Source organism: Rhamphochromis sp. 'chilingali', assembly GCF_963969265.1.
Source record: "Rhamphochromis sp. 'chilingali' genome assembly, chromosome: 6".
Classification (NCBI taxonomy): Eukaryota; Metazoa; Chordata; class Actinopteri; order Cichliformes; family Cichlidae; genus Rhamphochromis; species Rhamphochromis sp. 'chilingali'.
In genome coordinates, this window is record NC_137933.1 from 1,106,045 (window position 1) to 1,131,281 (window position 25,237).

Sequence of the window (25,237 nt, forward strand, 5' to 3'; positions counted from 1 at the left end):
AGTTGTTCCTTCAGTGGTAGTGAAAGGCCCAGATGTAATTTCAGTACTCACAGATGGTTTTGATGTAACCGTTGTGGATCCTTGACCTGTTGTTTCAACATGTGGACTTGTGGTCGTGGTTTCAACAACAGTTGTGGTAGAGGATGTTGTTGGTCCCGATGTGACTATTTTTGGTGTTTTTGTTGTCATAACTGTGGCTGTTGTGGATTCAAATGCTGTTGTCTCTGCAGGTGTTGTAGCTGTTCCTTTAGTGGTAGTGAAAGGCCCAGATGTAATTTCAGTACTCACAGATGGTTTTGATGTAACTATGGTGGATCCTTGACCTGTTGTTTCAACATGTGGAGTTGTGGTCGTGGTTTCAATAACAGCTGTGGTAGAGGATGTTGTTGGTCCCGATGTGACTATTTTTGGTGTTTTTGTTGTCATAACTGTGACTGTTGTGGATTCAAATGCTGTTGTCTCTGCAGGTGTTGTAGCTGTTCCTTCAGTGGTAGTGAAAGGCCCAGATGTAATTTCAGTACTCACAGACGGTTTTGAGGTAACTATGGTGGATCCTTGACCTGTTGTTTCAACATATGGAGTTGTGGTCGTGGTTTCAACAACAGCTGTGGTAGAGGATGTTGTTGGTCCCGATGTGACTATTTTTGGTGTTTTTGTTGTCATAACTGTGGCTGTTGTGGATTCAAATGCTGTTGTCTCTGCAGGTGTTGTAGCTGTTCCTTCAGTGGTAGTGAAAGGCCCAGATGTAATTTCAGTACTCACAGATGGTTTTGATGTAACCGTGGTGGATCCTTGACCTGTTGTTTCAACATGTGGACTTGTGGTCGTGGTTTCAACAACAGTTGTGGTAGAGGATGCTGTTGTTCCCAATGTGGTTTTGGTCACACTGGGGTTTACACTTGTTGCGTAAACAGTCGTGCTGCCTGGAAGTGTCTCTGTTATGGGAGCAATAGAAGTTGAACCTCTAGATGTTGAAGGTGAAATAGTTGTGTTTAAAACAGAAGGATTTGTAATTACAGTTGAGGAAAATGATGATCCAGTTACAACAACTGAGGTTGATGCAGATGTGGTAGAGGATGTTGTTGATCCCGATGTAACTATTTTTGGTGTTTTTGTTGTCATAACTGTGGCTGTTGTGGATTCAAATGCTGTTGTCTCTGCAGGTGTTGTAGCTGTTCCTTCAGTGGTAGTGAAAGGCCCAGATGTAATTTCAGTGCTCACAGATGGTTTTGATGTAACCGTGGTGGATCCTTGACCTGTTGTTTCAACATATGGACTTGTGGTCATGGTTTCAACAACAGCTGTGGTAGAGGATGTTGTTGGTCCCGATGTAACTATTTTTGGTGTTTTTGTTGTCATAACTGTGGCTGTTGTGGATTCAAATGCTGTTGTCTCTTCAGGTGTTGTAGTTGTTCCTTCAGTGGTAGTGAAAGGCCCAGATGTAATTTCTGTTATTTCTGGTTTGGTCAGTTTTGCCGATGTGGTTTCAAATTCAAATGTAGTATTTAATGGAGATGTAGTACTAATAACTGTGACAAAATACAATGACATGACATTAAAACATGCATATACTTCCATAATACAATTCAATTTTCTCAATATTTCTCAATACTCTATCTATATCTTTGAGAAATCATCAGTTTAATACCTGAAGTGGTGTTTAGTATTGTACTAAACGTAAATGGAGTTGTTGTTGGCCCAGCTGTTGTGGTAATAAAGCAGGGGTATATGCTCCTTGTTACAATTCCATTCTCTGCACACTCAGCTGTGATGCAGTTTCCTAGGCCATCAGTTGTGTTGTAGATATTGTCCCCATAGTTGTACATTTTTCCATTAATGATGCATGTACAATCTACAAGTAAAACATTTTGTCTTTTTGTAAATACAAATTAATTCATATACATTTATTATATTATATATAATAAATTAAATTTGAAAATAAATGTTTTTTTCAATTTGCCAAGCAATAGATTTATAGCATAGCTTTACAAGCTTATAGTATACTTACAGTTAACACTGTAGTTACATTGTATCCCCGACATTGTACATAAGCTTGAAAGAAAACAACGTTGTGGTTATTTCATTTGTGTCTGGTTATACACTCACTGAGGCATGTTAAACATCACATTTACTTCTCAATAACTGTATATTTCACATACAGTGCCATGAGAAAGTTTTTGCCTTCTTTCTACTTCCTTTTTTTCAGATCATTGAAATAATAGAGTAATAAAATATTTACATTTACCTAGTCCTTTGCCCCTTTCAAAGTGCAGCAGGTTAAATGATCTTAAAAAGTGATTCATCAGGCCAAAATCTGAAGAATTACCTGAGAAACAACTTTATCATATACAATTCTAAAAAGGGTTACAAAGCCACTATGACAGCCCTTATCCATACACAATGAAAACTTGAACCAGCAGTGAACCTTCCCGGGAGTATAGAGGATTTTTGTTTCACACAAACAGTTTGTCCCTAAAGTTATGTGAAAGACTCCAGTAAGAGGAATCGGAAAGTGGGCAAATACTTTTTAATGGCACCGTGTATTATATTTTATATACTTACATCAAAAGACCACATGTTGAATTCTACGTGCATCATTATGTACTGTGTGCTAAAATGGATGGAATGATGAATCTTGTGTGAGACATACCAGGTGTAGCAGTTCTCTGATGGAACCTTTTCACCAATGTTGTAATGGTTGCCTTGGTCATCATAGCATCCACACTGGTCCCCGGAAACGCACTTCATAGTGTCTTCATCAAAGTAGGGTTGGTTCGGGGGACACTGTGGATAGCAGCCTACGATGTTTTAAAATAGCGGTTAACTTGAGTAAATTTACAAGTACAATACATGCAAAGCTTTTTTGTAAACATTTCACAATTTGCCTCTCCTTCACCTATCATGCTCCAATCCTGGGTAAACGATGCAGGACAGACATGTTCACACTTTTCAGTACACTTCTTTATTGCAGCTGTTGACTTACGCACGTGGCTGCAGCTTTTCAGCTACAGCCTACACACAACAACAACAACAACAACAACAACCACAACCACAACCACAAAAGGACTTAGTTCATTCTGTTTTAAGCCGGAACACCAGCAAGGTGTGATTGCTGCTCATATACATCCGCCTCCCCCGCAGCCATGCCGCAGACCACGCCCTGCCACAGCTCTGCAGTCAAAAACAGGCTTACTACAGCCACTAAGAGTGAATAGTATTGAACCCTCACTAAATTATATATTTTTCATCTCTGTTCACAAGTCTCTGGATTTCTTTTTTATAAGACTAAGACTGGACTGTATTTTTCCATGTTTGGCAATGTTCACATTCTGTTTAACTTGTTGCTTTTTTGAAGAAGTGGTGTAGACTAAGGAAGCTGTCTCGTGACAAAAGTTACAAATAGTTGTTTGAAATGAAAGTTGCTTGTTTAAAACAAAAATTACTGAAGGATTCATTGTGAATGAGTTCATTATCTAAATACAGTTGCAGGTAGGCTTTTCTGTCATTGTTTTGTTTAGATGGGATGTGAAAATATTCCTTCCTGCCATGTGGGGAATGATGTAAAAAGCTTGTGAACCACTGTGTCATAGGCAGGGATACGGTCTGTTGTTCTGTTGACTTAAGCTCCACATTTAAAACAAAAATAAAGAGTCCACAAAGTGGCATATCAATACTGTGCCTAATGTACCTTCCAGGTTGGTGATGAGTGACGAGCAGTTTCCAGATGGATTCCTACATGTTTTCATGCAATTAGCTCCACAAGGCTTATAGTGCCACTCACATTCACCAGGTGAATTATAGTAGTCACAGAAAATAGCTGCAAGAAACAAAACCATTGCTTATTAGACTTGTAGAGCATTGATGATGTTTTTCCTTCCCACTGTCACCAAAGTGCTTGCTCATAGGGGGTCATAAGATTGTTGGGTTTTTCTCTGTATCTATTATTGTACGATCTACTGTACAATATAAAGCGCCTTGAGGCGACTGTTGTTGTGATTTGGCGCTATATAAATAAAGTTGAATTGAATTGAATTGAATTACATTAATCAGACTTACGACAAAACTTTGGAGTCCTCCATGCAATGCAGGTCCCAGCTTCATTACAGGCTTTAGCATATGCAGCCACCGCAGTACAGAGACATTCGCAGTCCCCACCAGTGTCACAAGCACAGGAGTCTCTCACACAGGAATCAAAATATGGACCAGGGTCAACCTAGAACACATACAGTAATACACTACCAGTCAGTTTCACAGAACCCCACTTCCAGTTTTTTTATTGAAATTCAGACAGTTCAATTATTCCTTTTACTCTGTAAGCATAGAACAAATAAACAATTCAAGTTAAAAAAGAATCATGCAATCCATTTTTAACCACAATGTATTCAGGGGTACAGATTGAGGAACTGTCCTTTTGCCTCCTCAATACTGTACAAAGATCATAGACTTCGGATTTTGATTCATTACTCCATAACACCTTCTTCCAGTTTTCATTAGTCCATTGGCAATGTTTCACAGCTCAGGTAAACCTCTTTAAACCTCTTTTTCTTATTCTGAAATCTTAGCATTGGTTCTGTTGCTGCAACTTGACCAGTGTTGGTCAATTACTTGAAAAAAGTAATCAGTAACTAATTACTGATTACTTCCCCAAAAAAGTAATCCTGTTACTTTACTGATTACTTATTTTCAAAAGTAATTAATTACTTAGTTACTTAGTTACTTTTTAAAAACACGATTTACAACCTGAAGAGGTGATAAAGCGATAGATCTTTCAGCCCAATTCTACTTTTTCTGCATAATCCATCATACAAAATGTAATCAAATGGAAAAGTCTCTTTTTAAAACTTGTTTTATCAGTTTTAATCTTTTAACTTTATGCATCAAGAAAAAAATTTAATTATATGCAACATTCTCTGACTTGAATAAATTAGTTTAACATTTAAACCTATTTTCTGCACATTCCAGCACATAAAATAAAATATTTTTGTGTTTACACTCAGTCTTTCAAATAGATGCAAGTAAAACACAGCAGAAAATAAATAAAGTCAAAGACTCAGCGGTGCTGTTGCTCTATTTTCACCTGTAAAGCAGGACTGAGGTAGGCGGAGGTTTACCCTGGTGCAGGTGTGCCGCGGTCAGTGGAAGAATCCGTGAGTTTCTCTGTGAGTTTCCCATTACGTCGTAGCTACTCGGTGCTTGTTGGAAGTTTAGGGGTTTTTTTCGCTGTAAAAAGAAGTTTTCTTCCCACGCACAGCGGACACTAATGTTTTTGTCACTTTTTATGGAATCAAACTCAAAGTAAGGTCAGTACTTCCACGCTTTAAACGCTGCATGCTCATACTCTCTCTGCACTCGATATGTGATCCATTGTTGATCTGCACACAGCTGTTGTCACTAACGTCGCACTCGCTTACGTCACTGTCGTGAGACATTCTCGCAAAAAGATCACGGTTTTAGTAACGCAGTAACGCAGCGTTCCTACGGGAAAGTAACGGTAATCTAATTACCGTTTTTGCAATAGTAATCCCTTACTTTACTCGTTACTTGAAAAAAGTAATCAGATTACAGTAACGCGTTACTGCCCATCTCTGAACTTGACCTGTCAGTTGAAGTTGAGGCTTGCTTACTATGACCACAATTAAGCTCTGCTTCTAGCTCAGAAACTTGTCTTCTGACTCTGTTGAGGTTTTGGTTCTAGTAGACTTTTCCCCTGTTTCTGATTGCCTTTTGAAGATGAAGGACACTTGGCATCTTAATTTCTTTGTAGGAAAGATTTACACCTTTTCTCACCATTTTTATAGCAACACACAACTTTCTGCCCAAATCCTGAGGGTGTGGTACCACAATGTGCTCCAACACTACCTTTATGTAGACATACGCAGGTTTAAGTTATCGCCCACTACTCTGGATTATTCCCACAGTCTAAAGACATGTAATTAGTGGGATTAGGTTAACTGGTGATAGGTGGGGTAGGTTCCAGGCCCCCCACGACCTTGAATAGATAAGTGGAAGAGAATGCATGGGCGGATGGATATCACATATCGTGTCTATTAGGTAAACATTCCTAAATGCCAGACATTAAGATAAAAGAACAAAGAGCTCATAGGGGAAATTAAAGTGCATATTCTTTTGTGCATTTTTGTGTGTGTGTATCCATTTCTGTATATTTGCTACCACCAAACATACTGACCTTTGAATGACAGCTCTGGAAGGTGACACTTGTGATGATACTGCACTGTTTTTGAGACCAGGCTGCCCGGTAGCGATTTGAGGCACAGGGATCACTGATTAGCTCTGCACTGGGGCAACTAGATGAAACTTTCCAGCTGTTACCAAATTGTAGAACATCTGCTACTATTTCCTGGGAGCGTGTGGTGAAGTCATTCTTACTGTTACCATCATAGTTTCCACACAGACCACAGACCTGACCCTAAGAGGAAAGGAAGCAGTGGTACAAATTAAAGCCCTCGTTTTAATGCTTTTTTTTAATTACAGTGATATCACAATTATTAATACGTATGAGTATCAATAATTGTGTAATTGTATTTCTATTTGTACTGACTACTAAATTTCTGTTATTGTGAAATTCTTAATATTAACTTTCTTAAGCAATTATACTTCAACAGTAAAAAGAAGTAACTGTCAATCCAGATGTGCAGAAGTTATTTCTTTTACCTGGAACTGTGGACTGATTGTAATGAAAAGACTGGTCTTCTGGTCCCACATGAGAACAAGTCCAGGCTTGATTGTCACCACTATGTAAATGCCCATTTTTTGTACCTGAAGCGCCTGGATAGTGCCCTTTACCACTTGTAAATTGTCATCTTTAAGCTGGAATTCATTATCCTGTGGGTTACAGCAGCAATGAATAAAACAGGAATTTTATTTTTGTAGAATTTAAGCTACCTGGAAACCATATATGTGCAACAAACCTGAAAAGCTGAAAGCTCTTTTGTTTTTTCAAAAGAGTTCAAAAAATTGAATCTAAAAACAGTTAAATTATACAACCTTTAATTGATTCTGTAGTTTCTTTTTCTAGTATTAATTGTGCAATTTTAATATTGTTGGTGAAGAGTTCTTAAAACATTTTACTCTACATTCACTCTACATTTTGCAGTCATTATTTTTGAAAATGAGCACAACTGAAGGATTTTGTGTTTACCCCCAAGAAGATCTTGATGGTCTTAGAACAGGTGGTTCCTGTTGTTCCACATGGAACATTTTCAGTAATAATTCTGAAGCTTCCATTGCCATTATAGGTGCCACAGAAGTCCTGAGCAAAGCACAGTGCATGCAATTACTGGATACCAGTGTTAAAGTTAGAATCCTTAAGAGTTGCATAAAATCGATTTACTGATAAAAATGTTGATGTGCCTCTTTCTGTTCTGGTAAAGTAATATACAAGAAACAGTAGCCAGAGTGAGCTTTACAATGAAGAGCTGCAGAAGAAAGATGGTACAACAGTGTGTTGCCAAATCTACCAAGGCTACAAAGTTTTCATTTTTAACTTTTAGCAACCTTACTTGTAGAAGTGTGTATTCACACTGTCCACTGAAGTCGAACCTCTTATCGTCAAAGGTGACGTAGTGACCATCTCCATAGATTCCACAAACAGCATCACACGTCTCGTTGGTACATGTGAACTTCCTTCCACTGCAGGAACTGGGGAGAAACACATACAGCCGACAAAAACTATTAAATTAATTTCAAAATATTTGTAATATCTGTGTAATCAAGAATACAAAATACAAAAAAAAAAAAAAAAAAACCCACAAAAAAACCCGCTGGTGATTAATTAACTACCTACCTTTATGTTTTTACAAATATAATTAAAACAACTTTTTCTATTCAAACATTTGAAAAGTACAGTGTATTTGGTGAAAACACTGCCAAATTGTATCATTTAAACCCTGATTATTCCTGAATTAGTGTTATTTTACAAGATGGGGGGAAACTTCTCACTTGTATTGGCCAAACAAGTATAAGTGCAATGACAAAATTAGTAGAGACATAACAGCAAATATAGCTGAATAGTGAAAATATAGTGACGTTTTTATTTAGTAAACAAGTTTTATAATAGAAACCCAACTCCCAAAAAGTTGGGACACCTTGCAAACGTAAATAAAATGTAAATAAAAATGATTTGCAAATCTCAGAAAGTCATACCTTTTTCACAGTAGACCATAGAAAACATGAAATGTTTGAATAAATGAAAAGGTCATTTTAAATTTGATGGCAGCAACACGTTGCACAACAGCTTGGACAGAGTGTTGTTTACTACTGTGTATCATCCATCCCCTCTTCTTTTAAAAGCAATTTGCAAATGTCTGGGAACCAAGACCATCCCTTGGACTTTTGGAGGACGAATGTCTGATATTGAATTCTAGCAGTTCAACAATCTTGGATTTTCTTTGTCATATTTTTCATTCATGTTTTCAAGTGTAATTTCTGGAATGCACGCAGGCTAGACCCGTAGCCAGAGCCTCCTACTACAGAGCTATACTGTTGTTCCAGATGCAGTATAAGGTTTAGCATTGTTTTGCTGAAATATGCAAGGTCTTGCTGAAAAAGACATCTTTTTGTTTTTTTGTTTTTTAAGAGATGAAGGCATTTGGACTGAGTCCTGATAACTTAGTTGCCTCTAGTGTGAAGAAGACAGTAGCCATTTTATTTTGTGGAAAACAAAAGAATTGGAAGTTTTGATTTATCAGACAACAGAACAGTTTTCCACTTTTGTAGTTTCTTATTATTCATTTTAAGCATGTTAGTGACATGTTGCCAATTAAACTACCTAATTGCAAAATGTTTCACCAGCTGTTATTTTAGTACAACTTACTTTTTCAGTCTTGCATTGCCTTATCACACAAACATTCATGCAGTGCTTTTTATTTATATCCAAACTCATTTAACACACCCTCAGCTGAATGCACTGGGGGCAACTTTGGGTTTTTTCCCAAAGATTCTTTGATTGGATTGATCTCCAGATATTTTGATTGGTAGAAAACCTGCTCTGACACGTGAGCCTTGGCAGCAGTGGCGGCTGTGTCTCAAACAAGTACTATGAGAAACAAGTCACCTATTTAACTGACGTTCTTTATTGTAGTGGAAATATGTATAAATTCTTCTTATAACCTATATACTGCTGTTGAATATTTAAATATACATCTTTGTATGCTTGTAAAGAAATGTACAAACCAGGTATTGCAATCCACTGTCAGTGTCTCTCCAGGCTGGTAGACTTGTCCATTGTGCACACATGGACAGCTGGTCTCATTGACGCAGCCTCCTGCTCCATCTGACAACAGCCCATCTGGGCATATGCAGCCTGATGTACAGCCTGTGTGGATCTGTATCCAACCAGAGTGAAAAATGAAAGGAGAGAGTAAGTCAAGCAAGACCTGTGCATGTACTGCACATTTAAGCACACAGCCAAACTGGCACAACTGTGCTGTACTTACACAAGCCATGTCAGCGGTGCTGCAGCTCTTTTGACATTCAGTGCCAGTAGCCCCAGGTTGAGCAGTGGAGCAGTCAAAGTACACCATGGGATATTCGCATTGTGGTGAACCTAATGGTAAACCTGGGAACAAAATATAACAGCTTCACATTCATAGTTTTATTGTCATTGTGAATTTATTTACAGTTCACTGAGTGAAAACTTCATAATATGAAAGAGAACTGAAGATGTTTGGCTACTAATTTTATCAAACAAATTAACGACAATAGCATTTAATCTGTGTGCATAATGTTAATTACGGTGCCTACTTAGTAGCTGTGTTCCTCCAGAGCAGCTGAGAATGCCTTGTCTGCAGACACTGTGAGAACAATTATGAGGGAACATGAGAAATACTTTTATATGACATAATATCCTCAGTCATTCTTTAACCGTGTAGTTTCTTATTATTCTTTTTGTTATTTAAAATGTTCATGGGCAAAAAACATCCTAGTTGTACTGGTGCATTCACAACATGAATTTATAGAATGGAACAACATTTTTCCTCTAACTTGCAAGTCAATGCTTTGTAGTTGGTATATATACAGAATACGGCTTCCAGCATCCTGTGTTCCCCAGTTCAATATTCGTTTAATCCTCCTGTTTTGTTCGGAGCAAACACGTCCCTGCCATTAACACGTGTCATATTGAGTGAATACAAATCTATTAGCTGAGCTTCACTTTGTTTTTACAGCAAATTAACTTTAGCAAATGAACATTTTAGGTTGGTGATGGTAAACATAAAAATCCAAGAAAGTTGATTCTGTTCTAGCACCGCTGATTAAGAATGGTCAGTTGGTCAATTTCATGGTCATTATGATGCAAAATCTCATGACCATGGCCATGAGTACTATCCATAGAGAGTTGGGGACTGGAAAAAACATAAATAGCACATTTGCATTATGACTAAAAGTAGCAAACATTGCTAAACCTGCAGTCAGCTGAGACTGAAGAAGTTACTCGGATGAGTGACAAAATATTTCTTCCACTGAAAACATGTCCAGAAGAACAGAATCAACCTTTGAAAATTTCCTTACCTGAATGATTCAGCATGAATTAAGAAAAAATTAGTTGGCGTTATTTACCATGTGCTGCCATCTTTACTGATAGTCTGTCCAGGAGGAACAATAATGCCTTCAGCATAGCAGGGACAGCTTTCACGGGCTACACACTGGCCTTCCTCATTCATGTAAGTTCCTTCAGAACAGCCACAGCCATCCACTGTGGTGAAGTTGACCTGACAAGAGTAGTCAGTCTGGCCGAGGGAACGGCAGGTACGCCCACAGCTGGTCATGTTGTAGTTATACACAGTTTCTGCTGCACATGATGTGCTGAATGTCTCTGTTATGAGAGATATGAGATGTTTATACAATGAGCCAACAGTTCAGTTCAATTTAATTCAATTCAAATGTTGCAAAAATGAATCAAACACAGATGATTTAGTAAGATTTGTTGTATTCAAATGACCTGCTACTTCTGCCATTATTTAAAATAGATACCAAAATATGTGCCATAGCTGTGGTACTGGAGACAAGAACTGTTCATGTAGTACGAATGGCATGGAAAGATGTCTGGTGGGTTAACACCATAACACAGACATGGTGTCAGCAGCTGACCCATGCTGACAATGTGATGGTAATAATAACATTTATATTAACCCAAATAATTTAGAGTTTCCTCAAATTGTGACTGCTGCTGCTGACTTTAATTTACAGGGGCTCTGACACATTTAATTGTCATGGTCATCGAGGTACAATATTCCTGTGAGTTTAGCACTAACGTTGTTGATTTAGCACAGATTATTCGATTATTTTACATACAAGTGTACTCCAATTGCAGTATGAATGCTGAAAACTGAATTGTTTGAGTTGAATTGTTGTAACTGCTCAATCTTTGCTGAAATCGTTGAAGCTGGCAGGCTGACCGTTTTTAGATGAGCTGAAAGCTGAAGAATATATCCAAATAAGCTGACAAATAATGAATGTTTATCTGAAATTGATGCGAAAACTGATACATTGCATTATTACATTTAAGAAGTGAATCTAAAAAAACTGTAGATGACTTAATGATTAGACTCAAGGATCTTAAATGAAAAGCCAGCATATTTTCACATGTTTGAGGGTTTTTATTTTTTAAAAAGCTCTTTATTTGATGTGCTTGAAATGATATTTAAACAAAAATTTAAAGACAAGGACTGATTAAAGTAAGTTTTAAAAAATTTCTAATGATCCAGTCAATGAAGAGCTCATTCAAATTTCATGAAATTCGAATCCACAAATGAAAAATAGACCTAAAGTGTAATCAACAAATCAGAATGACCTATTATTCTCATACATTGATTGCTGGTATAGAATCAGTCTGTGGGAAATTGCTGTTAAATTTCCCTTTTTGAACCTGTCGATAAACTGCTTCCAAATACAAAACCAGAACTCATATCATAATACTTTTTTAAAAATAAGGACCAAGGACTTCTTCGACATGACAGTGGGTCTCTCCGCATTTAATCATTAGTAATCATCAATCTCTGCTGCTCTACCACAGCATGTCTTTTGTCCGGTCTTCCTCCCCTCACCTCAGCCAGTCACGGCGGATGGCCCCGCCCCTCCCTGACCCTGGTTCTGTTGGAAGTTTCTTCCTATTAAAAGGGAGTTTTTCCCTCCCACTGTCGCCAAAGCATTTGCCCATAGGGGGTCGTGTGATTGTTATTTTGTCCTCTGTTGTATTATTGTAGGATTTTCATTTCCAATCCGGTCTACCTTACAATAAAAAGCACTTGAGGTGACTCTTGTTGTGATTTGGCACTTACAATATAAAACTGAATTGAATTAAATTGAATTAAAAATTGGGTTGTGGGGCCAATCTAAAAACAAAAGGGTTCAGTCCTGTTGTCGAGAAAACCCCCTCACTAAAAACACAATGTGCTTCAGCGAGCATTGGCACATCATGTCAAGAAGAAGAAGACAAATGGTCCTATGTTTTGAATGTAAAATCATGCCTGTGGACACAGCAGCAGTTGAAAGAGAACATGTTCAGATAAATATGTTGTTTGAACCCGTGTTTCTCTTTTGAAGGATGCTTAGTGTTTTACTTACCACAGATGGTTTTCCTCCAGCCACTGATGTGGACTCCTGCTGCTGAGCAGGCATAGACATATGAGGAAACTGCAGCACACATGCAGTCCTCACTTTTTTCACAGTTACAGGTGTCATACATACAGTTCTGTCAAAAGAGTATTCATGAAACGATTAACAAGAGTTCAGCTGCAAAGTTCTCATTAAAACTTTGCATGTACAGACCTACATCTTTATATGTGCTGGGGCTAACAACAGCGTGGCAGGGAGCAAATACTCCCTCGGGATCAGTTAATTTGGAGCACCAGAAATCAGCATATTTCTCTAAAACACAGAAACATTCAGAATTAAACTTGTTATATATCATCTGTTGTTCAATAAAATCTTGAAAAACAGCAAGGAAGTATGGTATTTTTCATATAACATAATAACTTTTATAAGATAAAACATAATAATACAGGAGTTTTATCTGTACCTGTGAGGATGTTGTTGTTACAAGGGTCTCCAAAATGTGATATAATGTCTGGGCAGCTGGCTCTGGTTTTCCATGCATTTGCAAATGCAGCAGCAGTGCCTTCCACCAGCCCACTTGTCACTCTAAAGTCGTCACTCATGATGTCGTTGAAGTTTCCACATAAACCTTTCAAATAAGAAGTTCCACAGTTACACAGATTCCAGACGTTCCAGACACTAACAATAATGTGGAGACATACCAGAGGTGGTTCCTGTGAGGGACCTGTCAGCTGAAATGAACAGCTGCATTATGGGAGACAGCTGAATCATCAGTTGTATGCCCACTGTGGTGCTTACAAGGATGTAGAAGGAAGATGGCTTAAAGACTCTCAGATCAGCTGTAGAGGTCAGAAGACATGAAAAATGTAGCAATTAATTCAAACACAAACATACAAACGTCAATGACGCAGATAAATAAATACAACTAATGAGTGTGGTGCTTTTGTTCCAATTCTTTATTACATATTTTGTAGTGAGTTGAACAAAATTCTTTTGCAAATACTAATTTTGCTGGCCCTTAGCTTATGTAAATTGAAAGTCACGTTCAAGCACGTTCAATTTACCTGTGATAAATTGTCAAGTAAGACAAATTGAATGTCACATAAAACAAAAGCAAACAAAGAATGCATTAAATGATTATATAAGTACTTGGATTTCTAATAAACCTATAGTGAGGGTGCGTTGGGACTGCCTGACAGAAGGCTCTGTCTGTGAGGTGGCAGCTTTCCAAGGTAGGCTGAGAACATTGAGTCTGAATCATCAATGTTCAGCATCTCCATTGTTGAGGCTGCTGCAAAAAGTTGCAGCTGCGAGGTGGTGCCTGTCATGGTGGTAATCCTTTAGCCAGACTGTAGACACCTGAGCAAAGGGAGCTTTCAAGCTGAAGGTGTCCACAGGTTAGCCTGTGGGGACTTTGGAGGAAGCAGAGCGAAGCGGGCTGCCGCTGCAGTACACCGGTCTTTCGTGGTGAAGAGAGAGCTTAGTGTGAAAGCAAAGCTGCCGATTTACTGGTTGATCTATGTCCCTACCCTCACCCGTAGTCACCAGCTTTGGGTAGTGAACAAAAGAATGTGACTGCAGATAGAATTTGCTTTCTCCAAAGAGTGGCTGGGCTCCCTACTGGCAGGAGGCTGATGGGGTAGGCACACTGGAGAGATTACATTTGTCTGCTGGCCCAGGAACACCTTGGCGTTCCTTTAGATAGGTTGGAGAAGGGGGATAGGGAGAAGGAGGCCTAGGTTTCTCTGCTTAGGCTGGAAAACCCTCAACCCGGGGTCAGAAGAAGGCAGGAGGCAGAAGAAAACGGATGGATGAATGGGTGTTTTTTTAAAAACATTTATTACTGAGGAAAATGTGCATACATAGACTATGATCATTATATTAAGAAGATGTGTTTACTATATGTGGACAGTGAAATGTGAGAAAACTTACCTGTAAACAGTGGAAGCTGAGAATGAATCTGGTTCACATAGACCTGCCCAGATGCCTGAACTTTAACAACCTGTCATTTTGCAGAAAGACACATTTTAGACACACCAGGATTTGCAAATTCTTATTGGTGAGAAAAAGCACAAGATTTTGTGAGATCTGGATTTTTTTCAGACACAAGGAGTAATGATGATGTTTTTATGCCTGCAGCTTACCACAGAATTGCTGCCTAAGGCCAAAGTTACAGTTCTGAGGCAAGTCTTTGTGTCACTTTGCCCGCACTTGACCAGATCCACCAGCACAGTGTAGGACAAACCATTACTGTCCTGCAGAGCACATCAAAACAAAACATGTAATCAGTCACCAAAAAAAAAAAACATTACACTACACATGTATGTACTCAAATCATATTATTATATTAGCATATTATTTTCTGATGGTGCATCCGGTTTAAGATGCTGCTGTTATGTGTATGTGGAGAAGGACTAGCAGTGAGTATCACCTTAGCTAGAACATAGGAGCAATCGCCATGAAATGTGTAGACTTTTCCATCAAAGGTGTTAACATGAGCTCCTCCTTTGACAGAACAGATTCCTGGACAGTTTGTCTCTGTACAACTCCACTGACCGCTTTCACATACACTGTCAAGACACACACACATTTCATTTATGTATTAAAAATTATTAATATGGTCAAATATTCATATAACTGCTTTAGTAACACACTGCATTACATTTTCTACTATGTCTTAAAATAAACTCACTAACGTTTGTAAAACTTTAAAAAGGTAAAAATGTCACATAAATGTACAAACTGTAAATGTGAGGAGACTGCTAAAACATTCTTACTTGCAGTACCTCCGACGTACACAATAATTTTGTGGGAGATTGTAATTGTGTAACTTAGAAATGGCTTTAACACTTAATCATCCTATCAAAGGTACTCTTAGATTCATGTCTTTACCATTTCTAGTATCACATACACAATAAAAATGTTTTATTTTCATTTTTTTAACTCTGCAACAAAGTGGCACAAATTCATTTTACCAGGATCCACAGTGGTGCGAGTAGGACTCTCCTGGCTTGTAGATTTCGTTGTTGTGCAGACATGGACACTGAGAGACTGCGATACATCCGCTGTTACCAATATCATCAAAGACCATCCCTGAGAAAGAGACGCAAAAAATATATATTTATATATATATATATCCATAGGTCCCTCATCCTATTCACGTAACCCCTTCCGCCAGGGTTACTTGCGTAGTAGCATTCCAACAACGCCCTGTTTTCGTCTCTTGCCCACCGATGCCTTCTTGTTCCAGTAGCCCACTTCTCGTCAGGGTGCCCTGGTTCCTCAACACCTGACGCGGACCTTGTTGATCCGGGCGACGTCCGAGCCAGCATGCCTTCATATTTATCTATTTAAAACAGGCCTGGCCCGGATCCGGCATCAAGCTGGCACTTCTGACTGAGTGGTGTCATGGCAGGGTGTATGTCAACCAGATGTGCGCCAGGTCTGGCAACGACGTCACTCTTTATGTGATGGCATGCCATATCTGGCCCGATTATGGTTTGGTTTATGTGGCCCAGGCCCATAGAAAACAGCTCTGGCCGGGATCCGGCATCAAGCTGGCACTTCTGACCGATGGTTGTTATGGCAGGGAGTATGTCAACCAGATGTGGGCCAGGTCTGGCAATGATGCACTACTTATGTTTCTGTTTTCCTATTTTAGTTAGAAGACCCAAATGCCATGTTGCAATACTATACTACTATGGTAGCCGACGTTTCAAATGCAGGTTTGACAGATTTGTGAGTTTACACTTTATCCAAAACCTAGTGAGGGTTTACTCATCCACACATGGGCCAGCAAAGGGCCACCAGTGTGTCTGCAACTGGCCTTGTGCTGGCCCATGTGTAGGCCAGATCTGGGCCCCCAAAGGGCCGTCATTCTTTGTGGTATGTAGGTCAAGTGTAAGCAAATTGTGTGGGCCAGATCGGGACCATACCAATTTTGCTATTTGGGAAAGGTCTCAAATATCACTACATGTAGGGGGGTTGGTTTTTTTCTACTGTTGTCATCCCTTTCTCTCTTCTGGTCCACTTGTCAACCAATCAACATTTGGCAGAATGCAAAGTAGTGTGTGGTCGAAACTCTCTCCCCTCTCTGTCCTACTGAAATCGTGTCTGCCGATGGACACAATTGTGGGACCATAAAACAATCTTTATCTGTTGGATATGTGTGGTACATTGTGTTTCAAGTTCCCAGTCAGAATATTTATCTGGAATGCCACCTCAACTCAGAAAATCCAAAAACTCAAAACAAAGAAATAAAAAAATAAAAAAATTGGAGCAACCCTACCAACCCTAAGTTAAAAATCAAAGATGGTGGCAGTGAACATAAACAGTGGTGAAACTTTTAATCTGTACTGCCACTGGTATCTAATTGTGACTTGCTAAATAATCCATACACAGAGTGCTTATCAGGTTCTATCATAAATGTGATACCATGGTGTTTTTAAGCACAAAAGAGGTATTATGCTATATTGCTAGTGATGCATGAATGGCTCAATCCAAGAAGCAAAACAAACCCTGCTTTTTTTTATCTTCTGACTTCATTAAAGGGATGTGCTGACTCAGGAGCGACGTGGCTCCCGAGTTCCGACATCTGAGATCCGAATTATGCAGTTTTAGTTTTGTGTGAACAACCTGGCTGCGACTGCCCAGAATACTTTGCAATTGTTTTCTCTCTGAGAGACAGAAAGCAAGAGATGGAGTGCAAAAGGAGTGTGGATATACCAGCAGGGCAGCTGCAGCCATCATGACAATGGCTGTCACATGTCTGGCTGGCCTGAGGGGTGGAACAGCTGTCAGGACATGAACTGCTACATTCCAAGAACACCATGTTGTATGGACATTTCTTGTCTGTGGACAAAAGTTTTTCAATGTCAATTAAAGAATTTTGCAAAGTATAAGGAAAAAACACTGCCTATGATGGAGACCCAGAACTGTAAATGTTGCACCCTTACAGCAAAATGTATCGTTCCTCCATTCTTGGGGTTTGCCACCTGCATGGATGCACTGTCTGGAGAACTCTGAAAGTGTTTTGCAGAGGACAAAAGTAGTGTTGTCTGTAGAGTTGCACGTGTCCACCATACAGGCTTTACTAAAGGATTCCACGTCAAGAATGTTTTGGCAATCAACAAAGGGATCACTGGAGAAAGTCTGGTCACAGAATTGCTGAAAAAGAAGTCAGTCAGTTAAAAAAATACATACTGCCAATCATTTTTAGAAGCCTACAGTTTGAACCCTCAAGGTAGCAAGGTAACATCTGTTTGAGTTTACAATAACAGTGCGTTGAAAAAGTGTTCATACCCCTTGAACTTTTTCACATTTTTGTTACAACCACAAACATGTCACAGTTTTCAGATTTTAATTTGCTTAAAATTTTGAAAACCGTGCATCATTTCCATACCACTGCACAATTATGAGATTCTCTGTATTGGTCTATCACAGAAAATCTTAATGAAAACATTTTGGTTTGTGGTTGTAAGGTGACAACATTTCCAAGAGTTTAAGGGGTATGAGTACTATAATACTATATATATATATACTATATACTATAATACTATTAAGAGAGCAGTGCAAATCAGTGCAAATCAATAATATAAATGCATTATAACACAGTATAAATCTAAGAACAATAGCTGCATTAAAGACATTTGTGTGTTATCATATGCCTGACAGATGTTGTCACCTGGCACAGAATGAAGAGTTATTATACAGGTTTATGAAGGATTGTAAAAATTATTTCGTGGGTTGAATTAGTCTGTGGGAGAAGGTCTGCTGGGTTAGGGTTAAATAAACACACTCTTACTACTATACTCCGCACGTCTGAGGCAGCTGCAGTGCAATATTAAATAGTCTCTGTATTACTGCTACTGTTTTGCTTTTACATTTTTACTTTTCTTTGTATTTTTAATCACAGGTGTATATATAACATGTTGCAATGTTTCACAGTGGCACTTTAACCTTGTTGTTTATTTGTTGTTTTCTGTAGACTGTATAAATAGTATAACTACTTGTCATCACAGTAACAGTTTTAGTGAAGATAGCATTAGTTAAACTACAAGAATGTCTTTAAGATATAAAGAACTTAATGACCTCTAATTTCCTGCTTCTCAATTCAGATAGAAACTAGTTCACGCACAGTGCAGTAAGAGTTCTGACAGGGTAAAGGCTCCGGTCCATTCGCACCAGAACCTCTCGCCATAAGAACAGTTTCTTCCCCTCTGCTGTTGGACACATGAACAATAACCGTATGACTGTTCCCACCACTAACACATGACCCTACGCTGTGTTCACTGCATCATTCCATGTTTGGCACTGATCACCACCTGCACTCATGTATATATCATGTATATATCTATCTACTTAGCACTTTTAATTCTTATTCTCATTTTTATTTTCATGTCCATTTAAGCTTAATTTATAACAGTATTTATAACAGTATGTTTGCACTGAAGCACCGCAGCAATTTCCTAATGTTGTAAACCCGCTCAACATTTGGCAATAAAACCCTTTCTTTTTTTTTCTTTTTTTTTACAACTTTATTTATAGTTTTCCAACAAAACAGTCCAGAATTTCTTACAAAAGTTGCGAACCCTACCCCCCACCCCCATCCAGGTGGCATCCCCACAACCAGGAAGCACAATACACACAACACAAAAAAAAAAAAAAAAAAAAAAAAAAAAAAAAAAAGGGGGGAGAAACACTCAAACCAATCTGTGACAGTCATTATAGCACCAACAGCCGGACCCCGGCACATGAGAGAAGAAACAAAGAAGAAAAAGGGATTAAAGAAATCCCAACAGTCAAAGTACGGGCATTGAGGAGACTATGGACAGCAGTCCGAGAAGAGAGCAAGAGCATAAATTACCAACAAGTAAAGAACAATAAATCAGGCAAAAGACAGACTCCTGACATGAGTTATGAACCGTGACCAGGTTTTGTCATATTTACTCTCCAAGCCGCGCACGGTATACCTAATTTTTTCCAGAGCTAATCCCAACATCACCTCTCTAATCCAATGGACGTAGGAAGGAGGGTTCGACGCCTTCCAGCTCAGCAGTATCAGACGGCGGGCATGCAACGAGGCAAAGGCTATTGCGTTTCTGTGGAGGGGAGAGAGTCTCAGCTCTTCCCGAGGTACACCGAAGATAGCTATCAAAGAGTCAGGCCGCAGTGTTTCACCCGATATAGCTGACAGTGATTGAAAAATTGATGTCCAGAAACCATACAGGGAGGGACATGACCAAAACATGTGCCCCAAAGAAACAGGAGAGTAATCACATCTAGGACAATTCGGTGCAACATCAGGGTACAGTTTAGACAGTCTGTCATTAGAATAGTGGAGCCTGTGGACGACCTTAAATTGAATCAGGCCATGTCTAATACAGAGAGAAGACGTATGTATACGCTGTATGGCTTTCTTCCAGATGTCTTCTGAGATGAGTTCTCCAACCTCCCCTTCCCACGCCGCCTTAGGTTTGTCCCATGTATGAGGGCAGCTTTCAAGAATCAATGCATAAATCTTCGATATTGCTCTTTTAGTGGGCTGACTCACATTAAGAACTAGATACAGTAGGCCCTTAGAGGGCAGAGACGGGTACCCTGGGAGAAATTTAGAAGCAAAACTCCGAGCCTGAAGGTATCTGAAGTAGTGAGACTTTGGTAAGTTATGGTCTTCACACAAATGTTTAAATGAGACAAAGCCATCCTCAGTGAAGAGATCTTGAAAGAAAACCAGACCGTTTCTGTGCCAGACTGCAAATGAATGATCTATTTGAGATGGTGTAAAAAGATGGTTGAACATTATCGGAGAAAAGCTACAAGTATTTGTCAAGTTAAAATGTTTCCTGAATTGACCCCAGATCTTAATTGAATTTTGAACCACCAAATTGGAGTTCAGCCCAGATGCTTTGACATTCAGTGGGAGAGGGGCAGTTAAGATCAAAATCGGAGAGATTGGGAGTGTAGCTCTCAGTTCCATATCTGCCCAGACTGGACCCTCCCCATCCGCAAACATGGTTATCCAATATGTCAGCTTGACAATGTTAGCAGCCCAATAATAGAATAAGAAATTAGGTAAGCCCAAACCACCATCAGCTTTAGCTCTCTCCAGGCTCGCTCTCCTTATGCGTGCAGGTTTTTTGTTCCATATGAACAAAGAGACAAAGCGATCCAGCTGGGCAAAATAGGATTTGGGGAGAAAGATGGGGATCATTTGGAATAGATAAAGAAACCTGGGCATTACAGTCATCTTCACCACATTTATCCGTCCTGCCAGCGAAAGTGGAAGTTTTGACCACCTACCCAGATCAGATTTAGTACTGTCCAGAATAGACCTGTAGTTATACTGGAAAATAGTCTTAATCGAGCCAGCTATTTCCAGTCCCAAATATGTGAATTTGTCATTTTCAATTTTAAAAGGCAAATCGTCATAAGTGGTCTGTTTTGCCAGATTGTTCAATGGAAACAGTAAAGATTTTGATAAATTAACCTTATACCCCGATATGTTGCTGAACTCCCGCAGCCAGCGGAAAAGGTGGGGCATACTCCCAATTGGGTCTGATATCTGCAAAAGTAGATCATCAGCATAAAGCAGAGTTTTATGAGTTACCTCACCCCTGGATATACCTTTAATCCTCTCATCAGATCTGATAGCAATTGCCAGCGGTTCGATCGCAATGTCAAACAGGAAGGGTGACAGGCAACAGCCCTGCCTCGTCCCCCTGTAGAGCGAAAAATATTCCGAAATCAGACCATTTGTCCTGACTGCAGCCATAGGCGTTGAATATAGGACTTTAATCCATCTACAAAAAGTAGGTCCCATGCCGAATTTCTCCAGAACTGTGAAAAGGTAGGACCATTCGATTCTATCAAACGCCTTTTCAGCGTCAAGGCTCAGAATAACTTCCGGTTGTATTGTCGAATGGGGGGAGAATACCACATTAAACAGTCGTCTCACATTAAAAAATGACTGCCGTCCGGGAATGAAGCCCGTTTGGTCCTCATCAATAATGGTGGAAATAATAGGGTCCAACCGTAGTGCAAGAGTTTTGGTTAAAATCTTATAGTCACAGCACAAAAGACTTATTGGCCTGTATGAGCTACACTGTACAGGATCTTTATCTTTCTTTAGTAAGACTGAGATCGTGGCCTGGGTAAGCGTCTGCGGCAGATTGCCAGTAGCAAAAGATTCAGCATAAACTGATTCTAAAATAGGTGTGAGCTTCGAAGAGAATTCCTTGTAAAACTCCATGGGGAAACCGTCCGGACCTGGCGACCTTCCAGTCTGAGATAATTTAATAGCGTTCGTTATCTCTTCAATCGACAACGGCTGTTCCAAAGGCGACTGAGCGTCCGGAGAGAGCTTGGGAAGATCCAGCGAGTCAAGAAACGAGTAGATCTCAGATGAATTACTGCCCACCTCTGATTGATATAGGGTAGAGTAGAAATATTTGAACTGGTCATTAATGACTCGGGGGTCGTGAGATATCGAATCAGCACCTATTTCAATTCCCGAAATCACGCGCTCAGCTGACCGCTGTTTGAGCTGAAGTGCAAGGAGCCTCCCCGCTTTATCTCCATGCTCATAATATACCTGCCTGGATTTAAAAATATTTCTTTCGGCTTTCCATGTCATAAGCGTGTCAAATTCAGTTTGCAACAGTAATTTCTCCTTAAAAAGATCTGGCGTAGGTGAAAGAGCGTAACGCCTATCCATATCCGCAATCTTGTCAGCCAGTTCTTTAAGTTGTTTAGAGCGCTCCTTGTCTCTGTGTGCCACATAAGAAATAACTTGGCCCCTAATATAGGCTTTCATAGACTCCCACAAGACTCCCCTCGACACATCCTGAGTGTCATTAATTTCTAGAAAGAAGTCAATCTGATTGCTGAGAAACGTTTTAAAGCGTTCACATAAAAGTAATAGGGGGTCTAGCCGCCACGTTCGTTGGGGCGCCACATTACCTGGAAAAACCAGACCCATCTGCACAGGGCTATGATCTGACAACACTATACTGTGGTATTTGGTGCTGGAAATTAAGGGAAGTAGCTGGTTATCGACAATGAAGTAATCAATCCTGGAGTAACTATGATGTACAGGGGAAAAAAAGGAAAATTGCTTCGTAGATGGGTTTGTTGCACGCCAAGGGTCTGATAAGCCGTAAGAACGAAGTAGGGAATTAATAGCCACTGCTGCTGACGAGAGGGTGTTGCTCGACCTTACGCTTGATCGGTCCAGCTGGGGAGAAAGGACACAATTAAAGTCTCCACCTAGAATCAGTTTATAGGAGACAAGGTCCGGGAGAGTCGAAAAAAAATTAAGAAAGAACTGTGCGTTGTCCCAGTTAGGTCCATAAATATTAGCCAGTATTAGTGGTGTGTTAAACAGCTTGCCCACTACAACAACATATCTGCCATTAGGATCTGATATCACTTCAGAGTGTTCAAATGGAACCCCCTTCCTAATTAAGATTGCTGTTCCCCTGGCTTTGTAGTTAAAACGTGAATGATATATTTGTCCAATCCACTTACAACCTAGTCTTTTTTGGGAGTTAGTATTTAAGTGTGTCTCCTGTAGAAACATCACGTCAGGTTTGAGCGATTTCAAATGACTAAATACCTTGCTTCTTTTAACCAAATTATTCAGCCCTTTGACGTTCCAGCTAATGAATGAGACCGATTTCTGTTGATTATTCACATTATCCAGAGTCATAGTGCCACAATCGATAATAGACTGATCCTGCACGTTGGTTATATCTCAGTGTTTCAGTGCCTGTTTGAGCCACAACATAAACCACAGATAAACCCAAAGCAAAACTAACAAAAACAAACAGATAAACATAGATAAACCTCTCACCATCCTGGACCCCTGGGCTGGTCTTCCACAAACCTGAGACTGCCCTGAAAACACTCCTCTCTCTCCTAGGCATATAACACGTTTACACTAGCTTAAACTCTTACATGAACTCAGCAAAGACAGAACAAAGTATAATAGGACCCTTGACTCAGCATCATTATTGCCGCATGCATGTCGGCACCCATCCACTTACAGGCCGGTACGGCTCTGAACACTCACGGTTGGAAAATAATCCCACAAGAAAGGGGTAAAACCCAATAAAAATAATGACACTGGTGATAAGAAAAAGGGGATTAATTAATCAGAATACATCAAAAAGCAAAATAAAAGCACTGTTGGGGTTATGGTGTCGGGCTGGAACTAAGACCAATGAGGATACCGAAGATATTCTGAAATAAAATATTCCCCAGGCCACATGACATCCACAGAAATCCTCAACATCTTATAGCTATACCTTGTCCAATCATAAAGGGCATCCAACCGTAGCGTGGCGACGTTCACCAGTCAATGCACAGCCTGTGCAGACTACCTCAATGGTAGCACGCAGCGTGTGATACTTGTTGTGGTCCGTGAATTAACTGTCACTCTCCCTCCGTCTCCCGTGGGCGCAGATTGGTCTCGACGTAGTGCCTTGCCTTGATCGGATCTTCGAAAGACATCTGTTCGCCAGCCGGGGTCGTGATTTTCAATGTAGCTGGATACAGGAGACCATATTTCACCCCCGTACACCGGCGAAGCAATCTTCTCACCTCGGTAAAGGCCGATCTCTTCTTTCTAACGGTGGCCGAGAAATCTGGGTAGATGTAGAAACGCTTCCCATTACGGGTAATGGGACCTGCCCCCATGGCCTTTCGAAGAACATCCACTTTCTCCTGAAAATAGTGGAACTTGACGATTATCGGTCTCGGGGCATCTCCATCCTTTGGCCTCGGCTGCAGGCTCCTATGCGCCCGATCGAGCGTCGGCGTATAGTCGAGGGCGAGCGCTTCCTTCAACAATTCAGCCACGGCTTTCTCCGGTCGAATATTTCCGAATCCCTCTTCCACTCCAATTAGTCTGCAGTTATCACGACGTTGCCGGGACTCCAAATCATCGGCCTTGTCTGCCAACCGGACGACTTGGGCAGATAGCGCATCAACTTTAGCTTCCAGTGCTACAACACGGTTAGCCTGGCCATTAGCTTCCTCCTCAAGATCATCAGTGCGGGTCGAGAGCGTGGCGTTTTCTTTCTGCATGTCTTCGATAGCCTTCGCAAACTCTGCGCGCACACTCAGGACCTCTGACCTTAAATCACCCGCCAAGTCGTCTATTTTCTTGTGTAGTTCACCTGCAGCTGCCATCACAGACGAGTCGATCTTGGCTAGCACATTCTGCTCCGTTTGCTTTATGGCAGCCATGATTGTGTCGAGATCCGGCCCGGCCCCCACCCCCGCGGCCGGATCCGCACCAGGCAAGTCCGAGGCATCAGGCCCCGGCTTCTGCTTGAGCGATTTAGGCATGTTGAACAGCTTTAGACTACAAAATACAACTGATTCGAAAGATTAGGCACTTGTGAGACGGGTTCGCGCCGGGATGTACTAGAAGGGGAGCGGGAAAATTACGCAAATGGTCAATCTAAGCAGAGCTCGCAAAAACACGTCTTCACATGTCGCTGCTCTCTCCCCTCTCCGGGGCAATAAAACCCTTTCTGATTCTGATTCTGATTCTGATTCTAAAGAATCAGATAACATATTTCTCCAATACCAGCTTATCTTCATTGGCTCCCTGTTAAATCCAGAGTCAAAGTTAAAATTGAATCTTCCCTTTGCTATC

General features: G+C 40.1%; 1 protein-coding gene across 1 annotated transcript; it reads right to left on the minus strand.

Moving 5' to 3' along the window:
- Nucleotides 1-832: 832 nt before the first annotated feature.
- Nucleotides 833-24,924, minus strand: LOC308398454 (mucin-2; the record flags this gene model as incomplete). The annotated part of the gene is made up of 21 exons (XM_080885112.1): nucleotides 833-962; nucleotides 2,651-2,798; nucleotides 3,689-3,817; nucleotides 4,057-4,213; nucleotides 6,188-6,427; nucleotides 6,673-6,843; nucleotides 7,160-7,270; nucleotides 7,521-7,659; nucleotides 9,193-9,344; nucleotides 9,456-9,577; nucleotides 9,763-9,812; nucleotides 10,576-10,831; nucleotides 12,583-12,651; nucleotides 13,037-13,201; nucleotides 13,275-13,412; nucleotides 14,506-14,575; nucleotides 14,718-14,828; nucleotides 21,062-21,136; nucleotides 21,182-21,293; nucleotides 23,426-23,490; nucleotides 24,175-24,924. The coding sequence occupies 21 exons, from the start codon at nucleotides 24,922-24,924 to the stop codon at nucleotides 833-835; spliced, it is 3,360 nt and encodes a 1,119-aa protein (XP_080741238.1).
- Between the last annotated feature and the right edge of the window lie 313 nt (nucleotides 24,925-25,237).